The sequence below is a fragment of the Pezoporus flaviventris genome, unplaced genomic scaffold, assembly GCF_033815535.1.
Source record: "Pezoporus flaviventris isolate CSIRO_AGI_PZ_B2104156 unplaced genomic scaffold, CSIRO_AGI_Pfla_v1 ptg000215l, whole genome shotgun sequence".
Lineage (NCBI taxonomy): Eukaryota > Metazoa > Chordata > Aves > Psittaciformes > Psittacidae > Pezoporus > Pezoporus flaviventris.
This window is the reverse complement of record NW_026892763.1, coordinates 525,095-548,990: the sequence shown is the minus strand read 5'-3', so window position 1 is coordinate 548,990 and position 23,896 is coordinate 525,095. Positions and strand designations below refer to the sequence as shown.

At 45.3% G+C, this 23,896-nt stretch overlaps 1 protein-coding gene across 2 annotated transcripts in view; it reads right to left on the bottom strand.

Annotated features, from left to right (window-relative positions):
• Nucleotides 1–23,896, bottom strand: part of POLD3 (DNA polymerase delta 3, accessory subunit) — a 31,760-nt gene that overhangs the window by 5,937 nt on the left and 1,927 nt on the right. The window contains exons 3-10 of one of the 2 annotated variants that reach the window (XM_061442131.1): nt 22,093–22,195; nt 18,972–19,011; nt 17,176–17,308; nt 13,000–13,264; nt 11,317–11,389; nt 8,353–8,515; nt 6,948–7,060; nt 602–699 (exon numbers count right to left, since the gene is read on the bottom strand). In XM_061442131.1, coding sequence (XP_061298115.1) covers nt 602–699; nt 6,948–7,060; nt 8,353–8,515; nt 11,317–11,389; nt 13,000–13,264; nt 17,176–17,308; nt 18,972–19,011; nt 22,093–22,195 — 988 coding nt within the window. The remainder of the gene's footprint in view (nt 1–601; nt 700–6,947; nt 7,061–8,352; nt 8,516–11,316; nt 11,390–12,999; nt 13,265–17,175; nt 17,309–18,971; nt 19,012–22,092; nt 22,196–23,896) is intronic. The other variant, XM_061442132.1, reaches the window with a different exon arrangement.

Below are 23,896 nucleotides of genomic sequence, written 5' to 3'. Positions count from 1 at the left end.
TTCCCCTGTGCCAGCATAGGGGCACATTCCTCTTCTGAGCCATGTGACAGCTTGAAACATGTTTTAGTTACATGAGAAGGTGGCACCAGGGTTGTCCCATCAAACCTCTGAGGAATGAGGAAGCAACAAGCTGTGCAAGACACCACAACTGATGTGACACAGTTGCACCCTCAGTAAACCTACGTGTATTTTCTCTGCTTAGAGGTTAACTTCTTGCCAATTCCAGCCCACCCCCTTAGGCAGCAGCTTTCTTGTGATAGAAGATTGGATACCAAGAGTCTCTGGTTTCATTTCTGGCCCTGCCCTGGCTCCCAAGGCCAAGATTCAGAGGGAAAAGTGTTGAAATATGAGCCACAATTCATAGAACTGTTAGGAGGGGAAAAGGGAAGAAAATAGAAACCTGCTTATGACAGCAGAAAAGTCAGAGTTTAAACAACAGCGAGAAAATGAGTGAACTGGTGAATGTGATGTATTCTTTCAAGCAGGATGATGTGATGGGCTTGACAGGGAAACAGGACTTCCCCTTCAGCATCTTAAAAGTGGCTGGGTAATGCCCATCGAGTGAGATCAAACCAGAAGCTCATCACTAACACGCTCTTACCTCTGTGGATGCAGGCTCCAGTTCAGTTTTTAGGGTAGGTACGGGAGGTGGAGATGGAGGTTTCTCTTCCTCAGGTGTAGGAGGTGGTGGGATACCTGCTAAGAAGATGAACATTGTGGTAGCACCCAGGGCTAATGCTACCCCTCTGTCTTAACTAATATCATTTAACTCTGAGCAATTGCTTGTAACTTATATTTAGATCAAGGTTTACAAGTTCTCACTCAGGTTTGTTTAATTCAAGTCAGGACAAGTTGTCTGGAGTGGTCAGCCCCCAGCCAGATGGCTCCCCCGGTGCTATGTGCTGCAGCTCCCACAGGAAGGAGGGTGGGATAGGATGGGAGAAGCGCATTTGGGATTTTGGTAAGCCAAAAATCCATTCCTCCAAATGAAACCTTAAACTGGCAGGTTTTAGCCATGTTTTTCACTTGCTCATTGAAAAGATGGACTGGAACTTGTTTAGAGATTGAAGGAGTCTGGGTTTAAGGCTACATATTCCCAATCACTGGTTGACCTCAGTTTCTCTACCTCTCCCCCATCACTAAAACAGTTATTGATGGTGCTACACACCCCAGACAATCCATGCTATTAGCTTGGAACTACCTTAATCCAAGAATTAAGTGTAATAGTAGTATCACCCATCCTAAAAGATCACTAAGAGACACCTCAACCTTTGGTTGGCAACCAAACCACCCCCAAAAACTAAGCCCATTCTCTCCTGTGCCGTCATCTGTGCTGTGCTCTCCTCTGGGTGCAAGGACAGAGTGGAATCATTTTAATGCCAAAAGTGGCTGAAATAGTCAAGGCCACTTCATAAAGAGCAAAACCAGGTCTGGAGCTTCTACCAGCAACGTCAAACAGAGCCTTAGTGAGGCTCATAAAGGGGAAAGTCAGGGTCATTCTTCTGTGGGGCTGGCAGGGGGACAGAGCCCTCATGGGAAAGCAAAACCAGTGCAGGGCAAGGAGCAGCACCTTGCACCATGCAGCACAGTGGCTTTAAGAAATCCTCTCCAAATCAAGGGGAGAAACACTGCCATGGAGGTCCTCAAGTGTGGGGCAGAGCTAAGAATGGGGGGGGGGGGGGGAGAAACTCCTCATCTGACCTATTGCTTAAGCACAGCACCGATGTGGCTGGATGGGAGGTCAGGGTGCCTGCTTGGCTTCTGCTCCCAGCTCCACTGGCTGCAGCCCTGCATTCATCCCGTTGTTGTAACAGGAATTCTGGATCCGTGGCTGTCCCAAGTGATTAGGTCAGTGTTAAGAGTTATGACTGTTGGCCAGGCAAAGGGCCAAGTGACCTTCAGAGGTTAAGAAGGGCTCAAGTGAAACAGTGCTTGGCTGCCAAGGCTAAATAATAAATGACATTCTTCAAACAAGGGCTCAGCCTCATAACTACTTCAGTAAGCAAGGCACAGAAATGCAAACAGAGAGGGATAACATGACTCGGTATTCCACCTTGCTCCAGAGAGCTGGGGCTGGCAGCTGCGCGAGGATAAAACACCAAACAAGGGATCAGCTCTAAGGTGTTAACTGCTGGAGCAGGCAGGAACTGCAGCCCAGGAGCTGCAGGGAACTCAAAATTCCCCCTGTTTAGCAGGCTCTCAGAAACTGGAGGCTGGAAAGAGCACATATTGCACTGCACCAAACCTGCTGCTCAGCCAGCCACACCAATCTGAAAGCAGCTTGAAGGGCTAAAAGGGGTGAAAAGCAGCTTGCTGCACACAAGCAGAGGCTGCTGAAGGTACCTGCAGTGTGTCAGCTTACTGGGGGCAGATTTAGGCTTTGTTTTCAGCCTCCTTCAAACAAGCACCCCCAGCTTTTGGCAGGGAGAAGGCACCTTCTCCCCACGTCAGAGTGTTTCGGACTACCACCAAGCTGCTTCTCTATCCCTTTATTATCCTCTCCTAGCCAACACAGCCCTCTGACATGTGCTAACTCCTGAGTCAACCTCTAGCTGCTGCCCACAGTTTACTCAACAGCAACAGCTGCATGAAATGGATACAAGTTGGGCAATTGGATGTCCCAAAGATGTAAATCCTGGCTTTGTTCAGCCTGCTCTGACCCTGCCTGGAAAAAAAACTGTGAGAAGCTTTAGGGCTGCTGCTGCTGCTCTGCGAAACAGAGCGAGTGTGGAGGTTACAGTGCCACTGAAATCACCCTCCAAAGTGGCTGTAAAACACTTGTCAACACTGTGAAACGCTGCCTGTGTTGGTATAGCTGGAGCTGCCAAACCCTCCTGTCCTCTGTGGACACACTTGTGTAGTTTATTCTGGCACTGGAAGCAAAACAACCTGCAGTGACTAAGGCACCCTCATACCAATATAACTTTTTAATGAAAAATCATTTAAATGGGGAGGATTGTGCCTTATGCCCTCTCTGTATATTCAACTCGGTACAATGTGCTGACACTCGTGTAAGAAGAGCTTATTTTGGGCTACATTCAGTATATAAAGAGCAGACTAATATAGAACGATGCAAAAGACCTGCCCTGATATAAATACAGCCATACAGTGCTTCACATCATGGAATCCCGGACTGGTTTGGGTTGAAGGGATCTTAAAGCTCCTCCAGCTCCAACCCCTGCCACGGGCAGGGACCCCTTCCCCTAGAGCAGCTTGCTCCAAGCCCCTGTGTCCAACCTGGCCTTGAACACTGCCAGGGATGGGGCAGCCACAGCTTCTCTGGGCACCCTGTGCCAGCGCCTCAGCACCCTCCCAGGGAAGAGCTTCTGCCTAAGAGCTCAGCTCAGTCTCCCCTCGGGCAGGTTAAAGCCATTCCCCTTGGCCTGGCCCTACAGGCCCTTGTCCCAAGCCCCTCTCCAGCTTTCCTGCAGCCCCTTCAGGCACTGGAGCTGCTCTCAGGTCTCCCCTTCAGGAGCCTTCTCTTCTCCAGGCTGCCCCAGCCCAGCTCTCTCAGCCTGGCTCCAGAGCAGAGCTGCTCCAGCCCTCGCAGCATTTGATCATCAGTTGTTTCAAACCCACAAAATGGGGCTAAATCTTCCTGAAAAAGGGTAGGGTTCTTACTTGTAGTTTCCCAGGTAGAGCCCTGTCTGAACACAGTTCAGTCGCAGCAGTGGCTGTAGACAAGCATCACCTATCTGCAGCTGCACCCCTGCCTAAGGCCATGCCTCCTTCTCCTCCTCCTCCTCTGCTTCCAGTGGAGGTCAGCCAGGTTAGCAGCAGCAGCAGCCACACTCTTGGCCTTTGATCCCACCCTGGGGGTACAGCTTCCCATATTGCATCTTGCATATTTAAAACTTACCCCTTGATCATCTGGGGGGTGTTTATGCAGGTGGTGGATGCACCGTGCCCTGTCCGGCAGCGATTCCCAAATGCTGTGCAGCATATGGTGCCTTCCTCCCTGCTCCCACTGGGATGCAGCATGGAACAATGTCACTCCAGGCCCCATTTTCCTCATTGATGCTGATTAAAATTGACCCTGCTCTCTGGAGAAACCAGCTCCAACCTTCCCAAGGATAAAAGCTCTTAAATCCCAGCTGCTATATATATATATATATATATATGTATTTAATTATTTGTTACTTACATCCTTGTATTTGAATACTGAATGGAATATTATCAGCTTGGATTCTGTATGAGTATTTCAAAGAACTCAAAACTATCTCCTTTCATCCAGCTGGATTTAGAAGGGCAAGCTGCAGAACCAAAGGGCTGAACATGGACCTTGTCAGGGTGGTTTAAATAGCCATTAGCTTGAAAAGGAAGAACGGAGAAGCTCTCTTGATTCCCATCTTTCCCTTTTAAAAGGGAATAGCACTAAGCTAATCAATAATACACAAATTTGTATGTCTAAACTATAATTTGCATACATTTCCAATTCTAATCCACAACACAAAGCTCCACAAAATGGAGAGAACAAAGAGGACTATGCATGATGCAGGAGGAGCAAGAGCAGCTCTCCAAATGGAAAGTCAAACCTTCTGCCTGCATCTCCAGTGGGTTAAACAGGAGTAAATCAAAAGCCAATTTAACAGATGACTGAGTGAGTGGCCTTACTTGTCCTGCTCTCAATGCCTAAAGCTACTCTGAATGAGGACAGTTAAGACACACGGGCTCCCAACCTGACTAGAGGACCAGACTGATGGCTTCTAATCGCAAATCCAGTTAACTCACACTTAAGAGCACAAATGAAACAAGGCACAACACCTAAACAGACCTACTGCAGGCACTCAGGTAGGAGTACACACACAGACTTTGGAGCATACCTTGGAATATATTAAAGCAGAAGGCACCACATCCAAAGGTATTAACTATTCAGCACATGCTAAAGGTGAATATTCAACAAGAGACAAGAGCTCTAATATCCAAAAGTGGATATGCAGCAAGCAGGAGTTTGCAGTATTCTCTGCAGGTCATGCTTTGCCCTAAAAGGCTGGACCAGATGATCCTTGAGGTAGGTGCCTTTCAACCTGAGATTCTAGGGTTCTACAGAAAGAGCTCCTCAATTTAGAACAGTCATAGAGCACTGTTTTTAGTCTCAGGAGCTAGAGAGAAATAGGTAAGTAAAGCAGACTGTGTGCTCAGACCACTGCCATCAACACAGGAGGCAGAGGGTCCCCAACTCACAGCAGAGCAAGGAAGACTGAACCAAGAAGCCTTTGCACTTCAAGATTAGAATCAGGTATTATTATATTAGACTAGGTAGACTGAGCTGAGCTCTTAGGCAGAAGCTCTTCCCTGGGAGGGTGCTGAGGCGCTGGCACAGGGTGCCCAGAGAAGCTGTGGCTGCCCCATCCCTGGCAGTGTTCAAGGCCAGGTTGGACACAGGGGCTTGGAGCAACCTGCTCCAGTGGAAGGGGTCCCTGCCTGTGGCAGGGCTTGGAGCTGGATGAGCTTTAAGATCCCTTCAACCCAAACCAGCCTCATTTCTGCCCACTCCTGTTAGTGAAGAGCCAACGAGCTGAGAGATTCCAGCCCAGCAAGAAGCGGTGCTTTCAGTGGCCAAAGGAGCTGATTTCAATCTTCCCTCTTCAGAGCTAAACACCACAGCTTGTCAGGAGGCTGAGTGATGAGTAAATGGAAAGACTGGATAATAGCTTACAAACATTTAAAGAAATAAATACCAAAGAGTGTGGGCATATATACTTTTTTTTTTCATGGCCAAACAAGGAGCTGCACACAGGAATGTGATGAAATTAAGGCTAATCATGAAGAACAGCTTCCCGAGAGATTTATCATCCTGTGGGATAGCCCGAGCAGTGATGGATGCCTGATGACAGAGATCACTTGAAATTCTGCTGGGCAGCAAAGAACCCATGAAAATAGGCCTAAGGTGGCATGGAGGCTGCTATGACATCCAACAGTATTCACCTCTCTAATTTGTATTGCAGATTCTCTTCATTCCAGGGTTGTTTCTCATCTGGTAGCCACACTGAATAAGCAAACAGCTTCAGCTGGAGCCACCTCCTCACTAACACAACCTATTTCATGTTGCACCTATTTTTGACTGGAAGCTGTACACCAAACTGGTGGTTTCAATTATTTGCCTGTAATGATCCCCAAATTCTTTTCCTGATCAGTTTGCTGGATGACTGCTCCATTTCACACATACTCGCCAGCTCAATCCCAACTTCTTTTCCAGTTATCTGTATTGAACGGCATTTGTCACCTCAATTATCCAAATTCTTTGGAATCCAGCCCTGCTGTTCCTCATTATAAACCCAAATCTTGCGACGTTCTGGGCACCCTTCTCCTCTCAAAGCCAAGAGCCACCGAGGAGACGCGGAGTCGCATCGGATATGGCTCAACTGCTTTGCCTCCAGTTTCTCTATTATCTTGCTTTTTTGGATGCCTCACTTCCAATGCTCTCTTCCAACCCATTTCTATAAACAGACAGAATAAAGATACTAAAAATGACCCTGGGAAGGGGGGAGGTCACTTTGTGAGTGTTTATTCACCAGATAAACTGGTTATGACCAGTCCTACAGCTCTGGAAGGCGCGCTCTCTTTCACAAGAGATTTGAGAATCTCCTTCCCACACGTCAGCGTGACTGGCAGCACACTTGGTGAGGAGACAGCCAGATCTGAGCTAAGCTAAAACAAAGACTGAATGACTGCAGCATCTCAACTCTATGCCCAAGTGCTTGCAGGGCAAGATAAACAGACAGCTCAAGCTACAGCCATTTGCACGGTCTTTAGTCCTTGAAATGGCAATCCTCTAAGGCCTAAAGACTTATAAACCCTTCAGTCCTCTAAACTACAAGTCCTCAATCACTAACCAACACTTTAGATAGTAATACTGTCAAAGATTACTATTACTATTTAGATAGAAATACTGTCAAAATCAGCCCCCTGACCTCCATGCCTGGTTGTTTCTGTATCTTTTTTACCTTCCTCATCACTGCTGTCAGACTGAAGCTGTTTGATTCGCTTCCTTTTCTTCTTTACATTTTCAGGTTCTCTTTCTTCCTCATTATCCGACTTGTCCACCCTCTTCATTTTACTGCTATAACAAGAAAGGAAAAAGAGGAATGAATGTGTTATCCCTTGCGTGTGCATCAAAGCATCACGTGTGTTTAGATGAGCACGTGTCTGACAGAAGTACTGCTAGCAAGGACATCAAATACCTCTCTACCTCTTAAAACCGTCACACACACTGAAGAATACTCACCTATACAATCAAGCAGAGGTGCAGGAGCATTTTTAAGCCTCTCACCCATACCCATACCCAGTTCTCCAAAACAAGAAGGATTTCTTTAGCCCCATGTTTTGCCCAGTACCTCACCTAGCTTGGCCACAGCACCCTGGCAAAAGAGCCTTTCTGATCTTGTCTCTTATAGCTCAGGCTCCCAAACACTAATGTCCCCAACAGCATCTCTCAGAAGCTCTTTTGACAGCCTGCTTGCCACTGACTGACTATGAGGTAGTGTCTCAGAATCCTGGAGCCATTTTTAAAGACTACTGGAGAAATAAAAGAGCTTCTTTCTTTTGAATGTTGGCGAGACGTGTCAGACTAACAAGCCTGGAGGCTAAAGGCCCACGTAGCCTCCTAGAGCTGGGACAGCCCAAGTGGCCTTCCCAACATCCCACTGCCAACACGCAGCTTTCCAGGCCCTTGGCTTCTTGACTAAGACTAGCAATAAGAAGTCCAGTGAGCACTAGCTGTGATGGTGGGCTGGGTGGTGGTGTGCTTACCTATTTAGTTAGAAACAGATCAAGACCACCAATTAATTACTCATAGGCCACCAGAGAGCCATCAGCCTGTAATGATTTTTTGTCTCTCTCAGTTTGGGTTGGATGAAACACAAAGGGCTCAACTTCAAATTGACTTGGAGTCTCAGCCCAAAGTAAACCAGCGACATTGAAAGCAGCACTACATGAGCTATGGAAATCAACAAGCAGAACTTTGTGTGCTGGAAGCTGTGTACATATAAGTTTGGGAATATACTACCTTCCCTGCAGTACAGGTGCTCCTGCCAGCCCCCCCAGATTGCCTGCAAGGTCTATGTTAACTCTCCTCACAGCGTGAGGTTGCCTCATGGAAAGCCACCACTGAATACTACCTGGACCGTGCCCCTTCCATGTGCAACGGCACAAATGGCCCCAAGGCATCTACAGCACTAAATGGAAAAGAAATATTAGGAGAGGATTCTAAGGGAGACAATCTTAGCCTGGTTTAATGCAATTTAGAAGCTGGAAACAGGAGGTGAGCCAGCACTGTGTGACCAGCCAGCTCCATGCAGCCATCAACAAGTGGGTTAACAGACTTTAGGGATCCTGAGAGGTGTCACCCACCTTTTTTTGTCCTTCTGTTGATTTCTAGCAGGTTCTGTTTTCTTCCCAGGCTTCTCTACAACAGTATTAAGGGATGACTCTGGTGCTGCTTCAGGAACCGAAGGCGTGATGACTTCCTTCTCTTCCTTTGGCTGCTCAGGCACAGAGCTGACTTTGAGTTTATCTGTGGACAAGCCATTACAAGAAGAACACTGGGCATTCAGTTTGACTGACAACAAAGGATGGGATAAAGAAAACCATTTACCAGCTTGGTTCTGCTGTTCCTGACAGCACAACCTAAGAAAACCAAGTGTGCCATAGCAGTTAAACTCTGTACAAGAGGGCTAAGAGGCAGAAGCCCTGACAATCACCAGGACCTGAGGCACTGCAGAAGGCTTGGGAGCCCCTCTTCTAGACATCCTCTTTAGCATAACGCCACATCCAGGATTTAGAAGGGAGCAACTGATCCATAAGCAGTTGCTCTCTTCTAAATTAGAGCTTCAGTCAAGCACAAAAGTGGCTGGAAACTGGAGAATCTGGACTGATGAATAGCAAGGAGAGGTGTGTGCAGTCCCCATCCTGTATAACATCAGAGTCTTGTCAGTAACATAACATAGTATTGTCAGTAAGAGCCATGGCTTCTTGTTCTACACTAACCCCAATGTGATTAAGAAACGTCCTCTTCTGCCTATAAGGACAATTCAGCTTCAAAAGGCTTAATCTAATACCACAAAAGAGATAGCAGGGGGGAGCAGACAGCAAAATACTATATTTATCCACCTCATAGGTGGTGCTGTCAGCACACCAGCACCTGATGGCAGTCTGTGAGCTTCACTCAGCAGCTCTACCCCACCAGAAACAAAGAACAGGCACGTCAGAAACCTGCAGCACCCAAAGCACAAGATGTCCAGCAAAGAAAAAGTATTTAATAAGGAGATCAACCACGTTCTTAGTAAGAACAGAGGCTGCTGAGAGGGCTGAGACTTCATGCCAATGCCTTTCTGATACTGCTTGGAAACCAGGCCGCCTGCTTCATTGAGCAAGGGAAAATATCTTATGGAGCAGAGCTTGACTGACAGCTCTCTTATTTATGATCAACAGCAGAAAGCTGAAGGACCCAGTTATTGTTATCTCAGGACTTTCTGGCAAGGGTGAAATCTCTGATGCCAGGACAGACATACTACACGCAGGGAATAAATCTTACTCCTGGAATCACCCTCTCTCTTCTAAACACATCAGAATTTCCAGTTCTACTCTGTTTGCTCCTTCCCTGCAGCCACCTCAAGTTTCCTTGAAGCACTCCCTGACAGGGCTCCATAAAGTGAACCCCATTGGAAATCATGGGAATGCATTCACAAAGCTTTCTCCATCACCACTGGGTCTTCTTTACCATGCAGTCTGCTGGGGTTCCAGCATCTGAACTCTGGTTCAGGGCTCTTCTTAGACCTTAAGAATTTACTTGAGTTCATTGTAGTAACTGTGTCCTCAGCTCCCTCAGCCACATAAAACAGGAACTCAATGATGCCCAACAGTACTGCGTCTTGTGTGTTCAGGGCTGGAACTGTACCCTGCAACCTCTGACAGAGGGCTGTTAGAAAGTGAACTTGGCTGTTTACTCCCTCCCAGTAACTCTTCTTTGAATCCTTTTGTACTTGTTATAAGGGCATCTTTCTTCAAAGTCCTACAGTCCTTTTCCAATGTCTATTTAAAAGGTATTTGCTTCAGACTTGGATCATTTAAGTCAGAAAGTAGCTCCAGAGGCCACCTAGTCTGAACCCCTGCTCAAAGGGAAGGCCACTCTTCAATTTTACCCTCAGTTTTGAGGCAAGAAGTTAACCCTCCATCTAACTCTAGACTCCTCAGTGGTCTGTGATGAAAAGCAAGCGTCATTAACGCGCCCTGTATAACAGGTCTTGGCAAACACTGGGCCAAGAGCTAATCTTCCAGCCAGAAGTACTCACTTTAAATCAGATTTCTTCTGCACACACACACAGAAAAAGCCTTCCTGGGTTAGGCTGCACAAATATGTCATTTCCATTGATCTGCATCCAGCAAGCTTTTTGTCTGAAAAATTCCACTTAAAACTCTTTAATTTTTGCCTTAAGAGCTGCAGGCAAAAGTATTAACCCCTCTGAGGCCAAAAGAGCAGAAGAATAGTATGGAAAGCTGTAAGGAAAGAAGGGATATAAAGAAAATCCAACAAGTTTGACTGGGCAAGGGCGGGAAGGAAGAGTTGCGCTCCTTTCTCTTTATGCCTCCCATCATAGCTGTGTAACAACACACCTGAAATCATAGAATCATGGAATGGTTTAGGTTGGAAAGAACTTTGAGATTATCCAGTTCCAACCACCTGCCACGGGCAGGGACACCTCACACTAAACCATGGCACCCAAGGCTCTGTCCAACATGGCCTTGAACACTGCCAGAGATGGAGCATTCACAACTTCTCTGGGCACCCTGGGGCCAGTGCCTCAGCACCCTCCTAATAAAGAACTTCTTCCTTATATCTAACCTGAATTTCCCCTGTTTCAGTTTGAACCCGTCACCCCTTGTCCTATCACTGTAGTCCCTAATGAAGAGTCCCTCCCCAGCATCCTTGTAGCCCCCTTCACACACTGGAAGCTGCTCTGAGGTCTCCACACAGCTTCTCTTCTCCAGGCTCAACAGCCCCAACGTTCTCAGCCTGGCTCCATACAGGAGCTGCTCCAGCCCCTGAGCATCCTCGTGGCCTCCTCTGGATTTGCTCCAACAGCTCCATGTCCTTCTGATGTTGAGGACAACAGAACTGCACACGGTGCTGCAAGTAGGGGCTCAGCAGAGCAGAGCAGAGAGACAGGATCACCTCCTTCAACCTGCTGCTCACACACTGGTTATCTTTAATTGCTACTCAGCTTTAAAAAGAAAGCTGTAATTCCACTATCCCTCAGGATTTTTAGCTTTCAAACTCCAGTTTCTGCAAACAGATACACGTTCTAAAGCACTTACTCATGGCAGCTTTTCCAAAGAAGTTGTTCATTATGTTGCCCTTTGCTGGTGGTTTGCTGCTCGTCGCAGACACCTAGAAGCAAACAGAGGAGTAACCACAGGAATTATTCACACAGCAAAGCCCTCAAAATGCAAAGCCCTGCTTCTGGACAAGCAAAATAAACCTATATAGTTTGTTGACTGGTCAGCGTGTTGGATTTCAGCGTCTGTTTAGGAGAATGTGAAGATCCTAGATGAGTAAGTTACTCACTACTTAGCAAGGCCTGCAAATGCAGCTTAGGGCACATTCCCATCTGATGGTTGACAGTGTTACTGAAATAAGTGGTTGGGACTTGGGTCAGATCCCAGGCAAGAACTGTTCTTTTTGCAAACTATCAGTGCCTCAATTCACAGTAACTGACAGAGGAAAGAACAAAGATTGGCCAAACCATGAAGACTTTATCCAGCTCCTCTGGCACGTCCCCTGCTCTGCTGAAATAAATATCACTGCTCAATTCCACTAAGAGAGCCACCACCACAGTGAAAAATCACATACACAAAACACCCACCTAAGGAAGCCTGGCTTCCTCATCCCATTTAGTTTCATGCAAAAAAAGGCAACCAGACACTAAAGTTCCCCAAATATTCAGACACGTATTTCACCAGAGCTAAATTCACTATAAAAACTCAGAAAAATGAACTAAAATGCACTCAGCAGTTATTAAAAAAAGGCAGAACATATGCAGGGAATGTTACCATTTAAATCCCCATTTACTGGCTATATTGCTTTAAAAACAATTATACTGATTAAAATGGAATCCTATCCTGGAAAAAAGCAGCAGTGGAGAAGATAAACAGTTTAGTCTTGCACTGGTCAAGCTCCGAAACTTCCCTCACAGCACATGTTTAAACACCTTGATGCTTTTAAGACCTGGACTTCTCACATTGCACTTCTTGCTCAAAACAAAGCCTTTTAAGCACAATGGAGAGGAGCAAGATCCTCAACTGGTGCATATCTTGGCCTAACTGAGGACAACAGAACAACTGTTTCAGTAATGGAGCTGTGCTGGTTTATACTCATTCAAGGAGGAATGTCAAAGTGTCTATGATATTACAAAATCACACAGCAGTTTGGTCTGGAAGAGACTTTAAAGCTCAACCATTCACCCTCCCAGGGAAGAGCTTCTGCCTAAGAGCTCAGCTCAGTCTCCCCTCGGGCAGGTTCAAGCCATTCCCCTTGGCCTGGCCCTACAGGCCCTTGTCCCAAGCCCCTCTCCAGCTTTCCTGCAGCCCCTTTAGGCACTGGAGCTGCTCTCAGGTCTCGCCTTCAGGAGCCTTCTCTTCTCCAGGCTCACCCAGCCCAACTCTCTCATCCTGGCTCCAGAGCAGAGCTGCTCCAGCCCTCGTAGCATCTTCATGTCCTCCTCTGGATGAGGAATTATGGCAAATCTACTCTTGTGGATAGATCAAGAGCTTGGCACAACATGTTTCTGCCCAAGATGACTGACAGAAGGCACATTTGTACTACACAGTTGCAAAACTGACTGAGCACTCCCAGGGGACAGCAAGTTTAGCTCTAGAAGGAGGGGCTGAGGCTGTGCTACGGTGGTTAAGGTTATTTAGGTCGAGTAAGAGCAAAGCTCAAAGCATGGTTCATTAAAGCTATTAGCCCAGAGGGCTGCCAAAGAGTCTGAGGTAACTTACACTTGGGGCTTCCTTAGACTCCACTTTAGTTTCTTTATTTGTGTCCTGGGATTTGGAAGCTGCTTTTGCTGCAAACATTCCCATGATCCCTTTGGGCTGCTGTGTGGTTGGTTTAGCACTCGATGGTCCACGGCCATTGACTGCAGGGACACTGGCAGCACTCCTGTCACTTTTGGTCTGGGAACCATCCTGCACAGACGTCTGCGCTGGAGCGACTTCAACCACCGGCCTGGGGACTGCAGCATCACATCGAATGGCACTAAACCTGTGGGATGGAGGGACAAGTTTAATTAGCTTCTTACTTTTCACCTTGTTTTCCTGCCGGGTAGCATCTTCTCTGGTCCTGGCTTCTCTTGTTATGGTTAAAAGAGTAGGTTAGTTTGTGCATGGGAGAAGAAAGAAAGGCTGGCATACATTGAGAGGATGGAGACCTCTACTGAGATCAGCTGAAGCTGTCACAAAGAGACAGAGCTTTAAAACTCAGCTTCCAGTGTCTGAAGTGGGCTAAAAGGATGCTGGAGAGGGACTCTTCATTAGGGACTGCAGTGATAGGACAAGGGGTGATGGGTTCAAACTGAAACAGTGGAAGCTCAGGTTGGATATAAGGAAGAAACTCCTTATCGTGAGGGTGCTGAGGCACTGGCACAGGGTGCCCAGAGAAGCTGTGGCTGCCCCATCAGTGGCAGTGTTCAAGGCCAGGTTGGACACAGGGGCTTGGAGCAAGTTGCTCTAGTGGAAGGGGTCCCTGCCCGTGGCAGGGGATTGGAACTGGATGAGCTTTAAGGTCCCTTCCAACCAAATGATTCCATAATTCTATGATTCAAATGCTAAACAAGCTGTTCAGGATGGAGCAGACTACATTCTGTTCCTGAAGTGGTTCTGCTCTCTAAAGTTCACAACATAAACTGTATGTCTGGCTGATGATCCAAAACCTTTACTTCCAGATGCATTGACAGGCTACTACTGAGGCAACAAGCAGCTACAATCACATCAGCCAGGTAAATAAATCACAACTGAAAACAGAACTACTTGAATAGTAGCAGATCTACTAGTAATAGATCTACGCGACATTCAGAGTTAGATACATAAAGTCATCACCATGTAATCACTGGGAGACAGAGAAACATCTCAGCTTGTACCAGTCTGAAGTGTGACTGTTTGGGGCTCCAGAGCTCCAGGAACTAAACAACGTGCTCACAGTTACAACTTGCTGACAGTCAGGAATAGCAGGACCCAAAAATAACTAACTTTGACTCCCCACTGTGCAAATCACAGGCAAAGTTTTCCAGATTTCCTACACAAATGCCACAAAAAGGGCAGAGGCTGAGCCCTCCCAGCCCCCTGAATTGCATAGTGTGGCTTTATTTGCATAAGAACTAAATCAGGCTTCTGCCAATTAATTTCTGTGCCTCAGCGTTAGCAGCTCACATGGACAATCCACTTCTCCTAGGAGCAGGAACTGTGATGTGTTAACAAAACAACACCATCTCTACAGCATTTTTAGGCTGCAGCAGCACTCTCTTGACATTCAAACCTTTAAAGGAAGGAAAGAAGACATTGAAGAAAGATACACCCTACCCTCCTTTCTACTTTCAGTGTTTTCAACATGGTCAATGCTGAAGAAGCTTCACTTCTACTCCAAAGACCCCCATAAGCAACATCACAAACCCTCCACATTACAGACAGAATCCCAGACTGGTTTGTGTTGGAAGGGAGTTTAAAGCTCATTCAGTTCCAGCCACTGTTACAGGCAGGGACCCCTTCCATAGAGCAGCTTGCTCCAAGCCCCTGTGTCCAGCCTGGCCTTGAACACTGCCAGGGATGGGGCAGCCACAGCTTCCCTGGGCACCCTGTGCCAGCGCCTCAACACCCTCACAGGGAAGAGCTTCTGCCTAAGAGCTCAGCTCAGTCTCCCCGGGGCAGGTTCAAGCCATTCCCCTTGGCCTGGCCCTACAAGCCCTTGTCCAAAGCCACTCTCCAGCTTTCTTGTAGCTCCTTTAGGTATTAGAACACTGTTATAATGGCTCCCTTGAGCCTTCTCTTAGGAAAGATGTGTTTTATATGTAAATAATAACATTTTATCATCCAAAATTATATTGACCATGGAACAAGCACATTTTACCCTCACACATTCCCAATTAGCTTGCTTTAGTGCTGCTGTGTGACTACAGCTTATGGGCTTGATCCAAAATACACTGAATAATCACTGAAAAACCAAGCAACACTTGGACTATGCTCTGCAAGCAAGGAGCTGCTTCTGCTTGGAAAGCTGACATTAGCAACATGGATTAAATCCAGTTATTTATACTAGCACATCTGAATACCTCCATCATCTCCCCATCTTCACAGGTCCCATATAAACACAGAAAAGGATATAGATCCTGCTCTAGAGTGAGAGATCTATGGGCTGACAAGGGAACACAGGAAGCCAGCAGGTTGTTTGCTATGAACATAAAGCTCTGACTTTTGCAGGTCCTGCAGGAATCTTGTCCCAGAAGACAATTCATCTAGTGGACATGGCAGAGGGAATGTGCTCACTTTCAATTTTGTTGAGCCAGGTCACAAATGAGCTTCCCTCAGTTTGCTTGGAAAACCCTGCTCCAAAGCCAGGAAGGGATTTACACATCAGAAAGCTACTGCAGAACCTGAATTGTCTGAACCTCCTGGATGCACAAATCCCAAAGGGACACTCCTCCAAGACACAAAATATCACCATGGGGAGTGCCCGAGAACAAACAGGCTGGAACAAGGCAACTGCAGCCAAACCTACAGCACACATTGTCACTGAGACAGTGTTTTCTAACCCTGACATTCACATTTGAAACACAGGGTGGTATTTTCTCAGCCACTCTCTCGTCCACACTTTGATTCTACTTTCAAATTCTATACTCTTTCTATGACACAACATTCAGGCATCTCCCTTTCTAAACCAGATTGGTCATGGCACTGTACGTCCTGATTACATCAAGCTGAAGCTATTGTGGTGGAAACAACATATAAAATGAAAAGCCACAGCTGCCAGGCAGCTTCTGGAGGGGAGACAATGACCCCTGGAGACTGAAGCACCTCTGAACTCTAGGACTACTGTTACAGAACCAGAATGGTTTGAGTTGGAAGGCACCTTAAAGCTCATCCAGTTCCAACCCCCTGTCACAGGCAGAGACACCTTCCACTAGAGTAGCTTGCTCCAAGCCCTGTCCAACCTGGCCTTGAACACTGCCAGGGATGGGGCATTTCTCTGATTCAACCATGAAGGACACTTGTGCTGCTTGGTCTCTTTTGGACACTTCCTCTATGCCTCGGGCTCTTACATATGGAGAAGAAGATCCTGTAAGACATCTTCAGAGAGGTGGATAAGCCCAGTCTCACAAACCAGAAGGCAAACTCTTGCTAGTGCTTTACTGAGCACATCACTCATGTTTTGCTCAGTCTGCTTCTATTTATTGTGTGACTGAACACTGGATAAAAATGGTCATGATCAAGCATGACCTGGAAATGAGAATGAAGTTTCCAGCCACCAGAAAAGAAAGGTGCTGGAACAGTCTGTCTATTAGAGTAACAGAGCAAATGAACCAAGTGCAAGATGGAAATAGCTCAGTTTATGAAACAATCATATAATGATCTGTCTGGCACAACTTAGAAGCTCTCTTCTTCAAGCTTTCTAAAAATCCAGGCGTATCAAGGAACCACTGATTCCTGCTGAAGTGCTCTATGTAGCAACACCTTATCAGCCTCAAATCATAGAATCAGCTCGGCTGGAAAAGACCTTTAAGATCATCAGGTCCAACCACTGAATCTCCAACACTTGCCCTGTCAACTCCATCTTTTAAGCAAGCAGCCTTTTGGTGTAGGAAATCCCTTACAGGTAATGGATCAGACCTGCAACACAAACACCAGCTGGGCTCTCCTGACTTCCTTCCCTAGTCGAGCTGATCCCTCCAATTCCCTGCCCTTATTTTTACATTTATAAGATTTGCCACTTTCCCCTCATCTAAATCATTTGCTTCAGCTTGTGCTAGCTCTTTTTACTCCTTTCCCCTCATGCCTTCTTTCCTGTCTCCCACCATGACCCCTGTATACTACTTACATGAGGCCCCAAGAGCCTATAGGGCTCATGGCAGGCTGGTGCTGGCCTTCTACCAACTGCTGAAGAAGAAAAACCAAGAAGCAACTCACTTGCTGCAGTTGTGCAGGTTTGTTTTGACAATATCATAGTCTGTGTTGTAGAGGGGTCCACTGTCCTTGAGCAGAGCTTTCTGAATGCTGTAGACATGCACGCTTGCAATTGTGGATAGTTTAGACTTCATTGCTGAGGAAAAGGAGGAGAGAAGTCCTCTGTTAGCACAGAACCATGTGGCAACTATTAGGCTGTACCAAGGATGGAGAAAGACTGACAGATCGCTTGACAGCAAGGACCTGAACATAAAAACATGTAATTGCACCTTTGGTCAGTCCTCACTAAGTGAGAGCTCATGTTAACAGACCCCACATGTCAAACATGTTTCCCACTATACATATTTGGTTCTTACACAACATTCCTGGTTCTTACGCAACTGAATTAAGAGCAATTTCTGTGTTGACTTTCAAAATATCTGGTGTTTGGGATCCAGAATATAGAATCACAGGCTGGTTTGGGTTAGAAGTGACCTTAAAGCTCATCTAGCTCCAAGCCCTTGCCATGAGGGCATATCTATATGACTATCTAAAGTTAAGGCAGAAAATAGATAGTCATAACTCTACCCTGCTGGAACTGCTCTCTGCCATTAAGGTAGCATCCACCTTATCAACTAGCATCAGTGCTGTCTCTAGTAGTCTGCTGGGATTCATGTTTTGTCTTTTCCACACCATTTAGACTGTGACTCCCTTGAGACAAGGGCTGGTTTTTAGGAATTCTTTGTTCATTGCTTATATTGTTCTTTCCACACAGTCCTGGTCTGAGACAGAGCTTCTAGGCACTGTAAAAATACACACAGTAATCATTCCTTGGGGCCAGTCCTAGACTATACAGCCCTAACTCCATCAAAAAAAATCTCAGCCTCTTCCAAATGTAAGTCATACCTTTGGCCTGTCTTCTAATACAAAAACCATGCCCAACCCTTTCCTCCAGAGCAAAACAGAGTATTACGTAGCACACATAATTCAAGCAACATGACAGATAGTAGTTGCGCTGCTCAACAATCTACTCCACTGATGAGGAAGGCTTTAGCAAGAAATCCACTTCAGATTTCAAAAAGGAAAATAAATGAGAGTCTTTCAAACCAAGTGAGGTCATAAGCCTATTTAAAGTCACCAACGCCACATTATGTTCTCAAGAGCCAAAGATGTTATTTGACAGTAAGGAAGAGCCTGCAGTTGTGTTTCAGTCGATACAGATCAGGCCTCATCAGCTGGACCAGACCTGGAAAGATGGTAACACAACTGACAGTGTATGGAGAGTAGCTGCAGGAAGCAGTGTCACAGTGGTGGGGTTTTTAAACCTCTGTGACAGGAAATCTCTCAGACAAGAGACAGAACGTTCTCATGGGACGTTTAAACTAAACCCCACATGATTCAGGGCAAATTAAGACTGCAATTGCACATAACCAACAACCAGAATTACCTGCTTCACCTTCCTTGGGAGCCTAAAGGCTTAGAACTGTTCTAACACCCTGAGACACTGCTGGACACTCCTAAGATACACTGATGACCTTAAGGAGCTGTTGCCTGGCAGTGGCAGGGAGGCGAAAAAGAATCATTGGTTGAAGGGTGCAACAGAAAAAAAACAAAAAATCAGACCCAAATCACCAGCCTGAAGTTACAGCCCTTGGCTGAGAGACTGAAAATTCTGAGAAAAAGCTGGTACAGGGAGTACACACCTGAACCCAGCAGCCTGAGCAGGCATTTACGTGCAGATGGCAAGCTCAGAGCTTTCCTCACTTTACTGTTTTTTCAAAGAAAAAGTCAAAACCACATAATCTTCACAAGTTGCTCACCTTCGAGTTGGTCCTCTCTCACTACTGCAACCTTGTGGCACTGTAAAAAAACAGACAGATGGCAAACAACATATAGTAAGTATTTTTACATTTAAAGACTGATATTTTGGTTAACTGACCTTGTAACAGTCTCATAAGACCTAAAGGGGCTGCAGGAAAGCTGGAGAGGGGCTTGGGACAAGGGCCTGTAGGGCCAGGCCAAGGGGAATGGCTTGAACCTGCCCGAGGGGAGACTGAGCTGAGCTCTTAGGCAGAAGCTCTTCCCTGGGAGGGTGCTGAGGCGCTGGCACAGGGTGCCCAGAGAAGCTGTGGCTGCCCCATCCCTGGCAGTGTTCAAGGCCAGGTTGGACACAGGGGCTTGGAGCAAGCTGCTCCAGTGGAAGGTGTCCCTGCCCGTGGCAGGGGTTTGGGAGTGGATGAGTTTAAGATCCCTTCCAACCCAAACCATTCTATGATTCTATGATCTATTGAATAACAGAGTCTATTGATTATAGGTGCGGCTTTACAGCAGCAGAGAACACTGCCAATGCCTTTAAACAGCCATCAGCCACTAGTTCTTAAAGCTCTGCCTTCCTACTTTTCTAACAGACTGTTCCAGAGATCATTGCAACCCTGAAGAAATCCTCTGTGTTCCATTCCTGACACTGGGAGATGAGACACAGATAAAACAAGAAGTAAACAACTATGCAGCACAGTGGAGAACAGCAAACTAACACAGCTGATGCCTGTGGTAAGAAATCTGCCATACTAACCCACATCACCCATGTATAGTTAGATTGCCAGTAAACTTTAACACAGCAACCTGACACAGCACCAAAGAAGCAAAGCAGTGTGAGAAATTAAGCATTAAATTAAAAGCCAGAAATTAGTGTTTCTGGAAACATGCTCTGTGGCCAGTCTCCAAGGACTGTACCTGCTCCATGGCATTTAACAGGCTGCAATTCATACAGAGAGTATCCAAAGAGACAGGCTAGACAAAATCCAACCATTAATTTTAACTGATCCCACAGATTAGCCAGCAAAAGAGGGGAGAAAACAAAGGCAACTTGAAACACTAAATAAAGATTGAGAGTCTCAGTCCCTCGCCAAGGATGATAAAAAGCAGCAAGAAAAGAGTGTGCGGTGCTGAAGGCACGATGAGAATGATTTGTGACTGATTTCTATCCCTATCTCCTCTTGGACGAGTCTTGCAGTGGAATCCACAGTCTTTTGGCTACACCTACTGCCAGCAGACAGTAGTGCAGGGATACCACAAGCACAGGGCTGTGTTTGAAGAGCTCACACCCCTTTCCCAGCCAAAACTGACTTGTGCCAGGTCCTACCCACCAGCTACTCCAATACCTACACATCACTTGGAAGCATCATCCAGATCTGACCCTCTTATCCTATCTGCTCCAGTTATCCCTCCAACACGCAGCCCGAGGAGCTTTAAACTCCTCCAGTGTGGCATTCCTAACCCTGGCATTGCTTCATGCCTGCTCCTGATGACTTACTGCACCTGTAGGTCACCTCTCTAAGCAGACGCTGCTCCTGCAGTGTTCAAAACCAAGATGTTTAAAAGCAAACCAAGAAGTGACTTTTCTATGTTTACCTGGGTACAGATCTTGTCTTAAAAATACCCAATAAATAATGTGATCCTATGTCAGAATTCATATGTTTCAAATATATTATAATATATTCAAATATATTATAATTATATATATAATTTAATAATAATAGAATGCGCTGACAATTCTCTAGTGAGCCAAGAGATGCCACTTTGCTGTTTCCAGAAGAGATCAGGGGAAAACCTGTTGAACTCAGGCTATAAATGTGCCACAGCTGTACATTTATAATATATATCTATATTTATATTTAGTATATATTTATAGCATATTCATATATATTTGTAGTATATTTAAATATATACTATATTTTTATATATATTTATTTAAATATATTTATGGTATGTTTATTTAAATACATTTCAGTATATTTATATAACATTTGCAGTATGATTATTTATAGTTTGCTTCTCTATATTTAAATGTCTATATAGTTAACGAAATTCATATTATATTTAATATATATTTATTTGTATAAATAGATATTTAACTAGATATAAATATGAAAATTATAAATGATCACATGATAAGTGTTTATATAAATACACTAAAATGTATGTAAATGTATGTATTTTATGTAAATACATATTTAGATCTTTAAATAAATAATTACTTTCAATTTCAGGCAGCGTTGGAGAATTAAAGAGAACATTCCATGCATCTGAACCAGTTTATTATTAAGGAAAACAAACAACAGAAGGTTTGTTGGGGCTTTTTCCCAATCCACACATAAAAGCCAGAACACCCTGAGGCGAACCAACTCCAAATGAAGACTGTGGATTGTGTTGTAAAGAGATTTTGGGGTATCTAAAGATACAAATAGATACCTGGTGGAATGACAAAGGTATTCAGTGTTTGGGTATTAAGTTGTTCTGTGAGCAGAAGGAAACAGATGTTCTATTTGCTCCTCTCTTTCAAACAGCTCTGGGGTACCCAGCTGAAATTTTAGGTGGTAAGCAATGAGGAAAAAACCCATATAAATTAAGTAGTGCTTAAAGCTTCATAAGCTAAAGCATTTTAAATACAAAATATTGTTAATCAATACATGTTTTCCTTGTGTACCAGGATAAAATGTTGCCTCAATTAACAATTTAAACTATTATTCTATTTATTACTATTCCATTCTAACTGAATTCCAAGCTCTCTCCAAACACTGCTCAGCACTTCCATGCCACAGCAGATCCCGAGGAACGGATTAGCTCATCTCACAAGGGTTCCTCCAGATCTCTGCAAAATCTTTGCCATCCAATAACAGTGCTAGGATTGAGAGATGACTGACAGCACTGCATTAAATCAAAGCCCTGGTGTGTTATTCAGCACTGTATTATCAAGTCATGATCTTTCCTCCCCATCATTTGTATGCTGGGACAAGGCTAGCACCGCATTTTGTATGTGCACAGAAAACTTTTTTCCACTGGAAAAAAAGAGAGCAAATTCAGTTTTGACCCAAAAATCATAAACCAAGAGGGAATCCACAAGAACAAAGAGCTCACAGACACCCTTGAGGAACCACTCACCACGTGTCCATTCTGGATGAGGTTTCCAGCTACTAAGTAGGTGACATGAAGCTGAGCTCCTGAATTCTCCTTTCGTTTCCTCTCCACATAATCATAGAGCATCCTGCACAAAAGAAACCAGTGTTAATCACCTAGGAAGGAAAGAGCCCACCATCACCCCTTCCATAAAGCTTACGTAAAGGAAGAGTAAAGCCAGCCTGGCATGGAATCTTTTCAAATAAGCAGTGCTATTTCAACCAGGATTCAATTTATCTCAGTAAGCCACGTTCTTCCTCTGCCACTTTGGAGAATCTCAGTCCAACCACGGTATAAACCAAAGGTGAAATGAATACAAGCTCTCAAAGCTTGCACAGTTGGTTGCAGGTGGTCTCACATCCTCTGGACAGCTTGTTCCAAAGTGTCACCCCAGGAAAGGCTGTTTTCCTCATTATATCCCAGGGTTCTGAAACACCTGATGAGGAACTGGTGATCTCTGGTACCTAATCACACTACCAGGTGTATATATACAACCCCAGCCAGAGCCACTGGCACAGGGATTAGAAACAGGAGGGAAGAGCATTATTAATACAATTCTGTGATTACTGATGACAAGATAGAGTGGAGACTGAAGCTTTCAGCTTGATTTATGTTGAGTGTCCCACATAACAGGGCAGAGACACTGCTGAACACTATGAGGACAATATCTGGCAAAAATACATGAAGATCATCACTGCTGCAATTACCACACTGTCCCAGCCAGCACAATCACTAAAACAATCCATTTGTGCTATCAGCCACTTTCCAGCTTCTAGGAGAGAGTTTTAAGCACAAAGATGCCACCAGAGCTCTCCATCTCCAGGTTGCTTTCAAGGGTATGAGAAGGTGCCTCTGCTTCACCTACTTTACTGTATGACCAGAATGGCTCCCAGCAGAGCTCTCCAGTCACCTCCACACTATCACTGAAGCACAGTCAGGTTTACACATCATCTAAGTTGTTCACACACAGGCAGAGGAAAGAGACCAGACAATCTCTTCATTACATTAGAGTTTATGCTCTAGTGGTTTGGGCAGGACACGTGAAGCTGAGCTCAGTACATTGCAGCTGAGCACACAGCAAACATCCCTTCAGGTCCAAGCTACAGCCAGAAATAAGGAGAGAAAACACTGTATTATAGAGCTTGACACTTTCATGGAGCCTTTAAATCATATGCTTGATTTTACCTTCCTGTGCAGCAACAGCCCTGGAATCCTTGAGAGCTCATTCTTTGTTTTATAGGAGATTTAAAAGGTTACGATTTTTATTCTTCAAAATACACCAAGACAAGGTTATATATTTATACTAAATTCAGAGAAGCAAAACCATGCTGACAGCTTCCCCAGCCTTGAAGCATCTACCCATGCCCATCAAGCCTGGTAAGGAGATCTTTATAATGGGCTGTGCAGCAGGGTGATCAGAATGAATAAGCATTTGCATACACATGAGCTGCAGTTGCAATCAGTGTTGGTTTGTGTTTTCCTGATCCTGCTCCCAGCAATATCCATGGATAACGTACAATATCCTAAGCTGGGACACGCAGCAGCAGGCTTTCACAGAGGCACAGCTCTGCAGAACCACAGCCCCGTTCTGAAAACACATCCAGGATGGAATATAACACTAAACCAGCTATTCCAACCAAAGAATTTATGGTCTAAAGCAGCATAAGGTGTCCAGCTGAGCGCTGCTCTCTAAAGCACAACTCCCAAAGGCAAGACCTGCCCCCAGGAAGACACTGAATAACAGGCTGTGCCCAAGAAGGATTTTAGAGTATTTCCAGAGGGATAATTT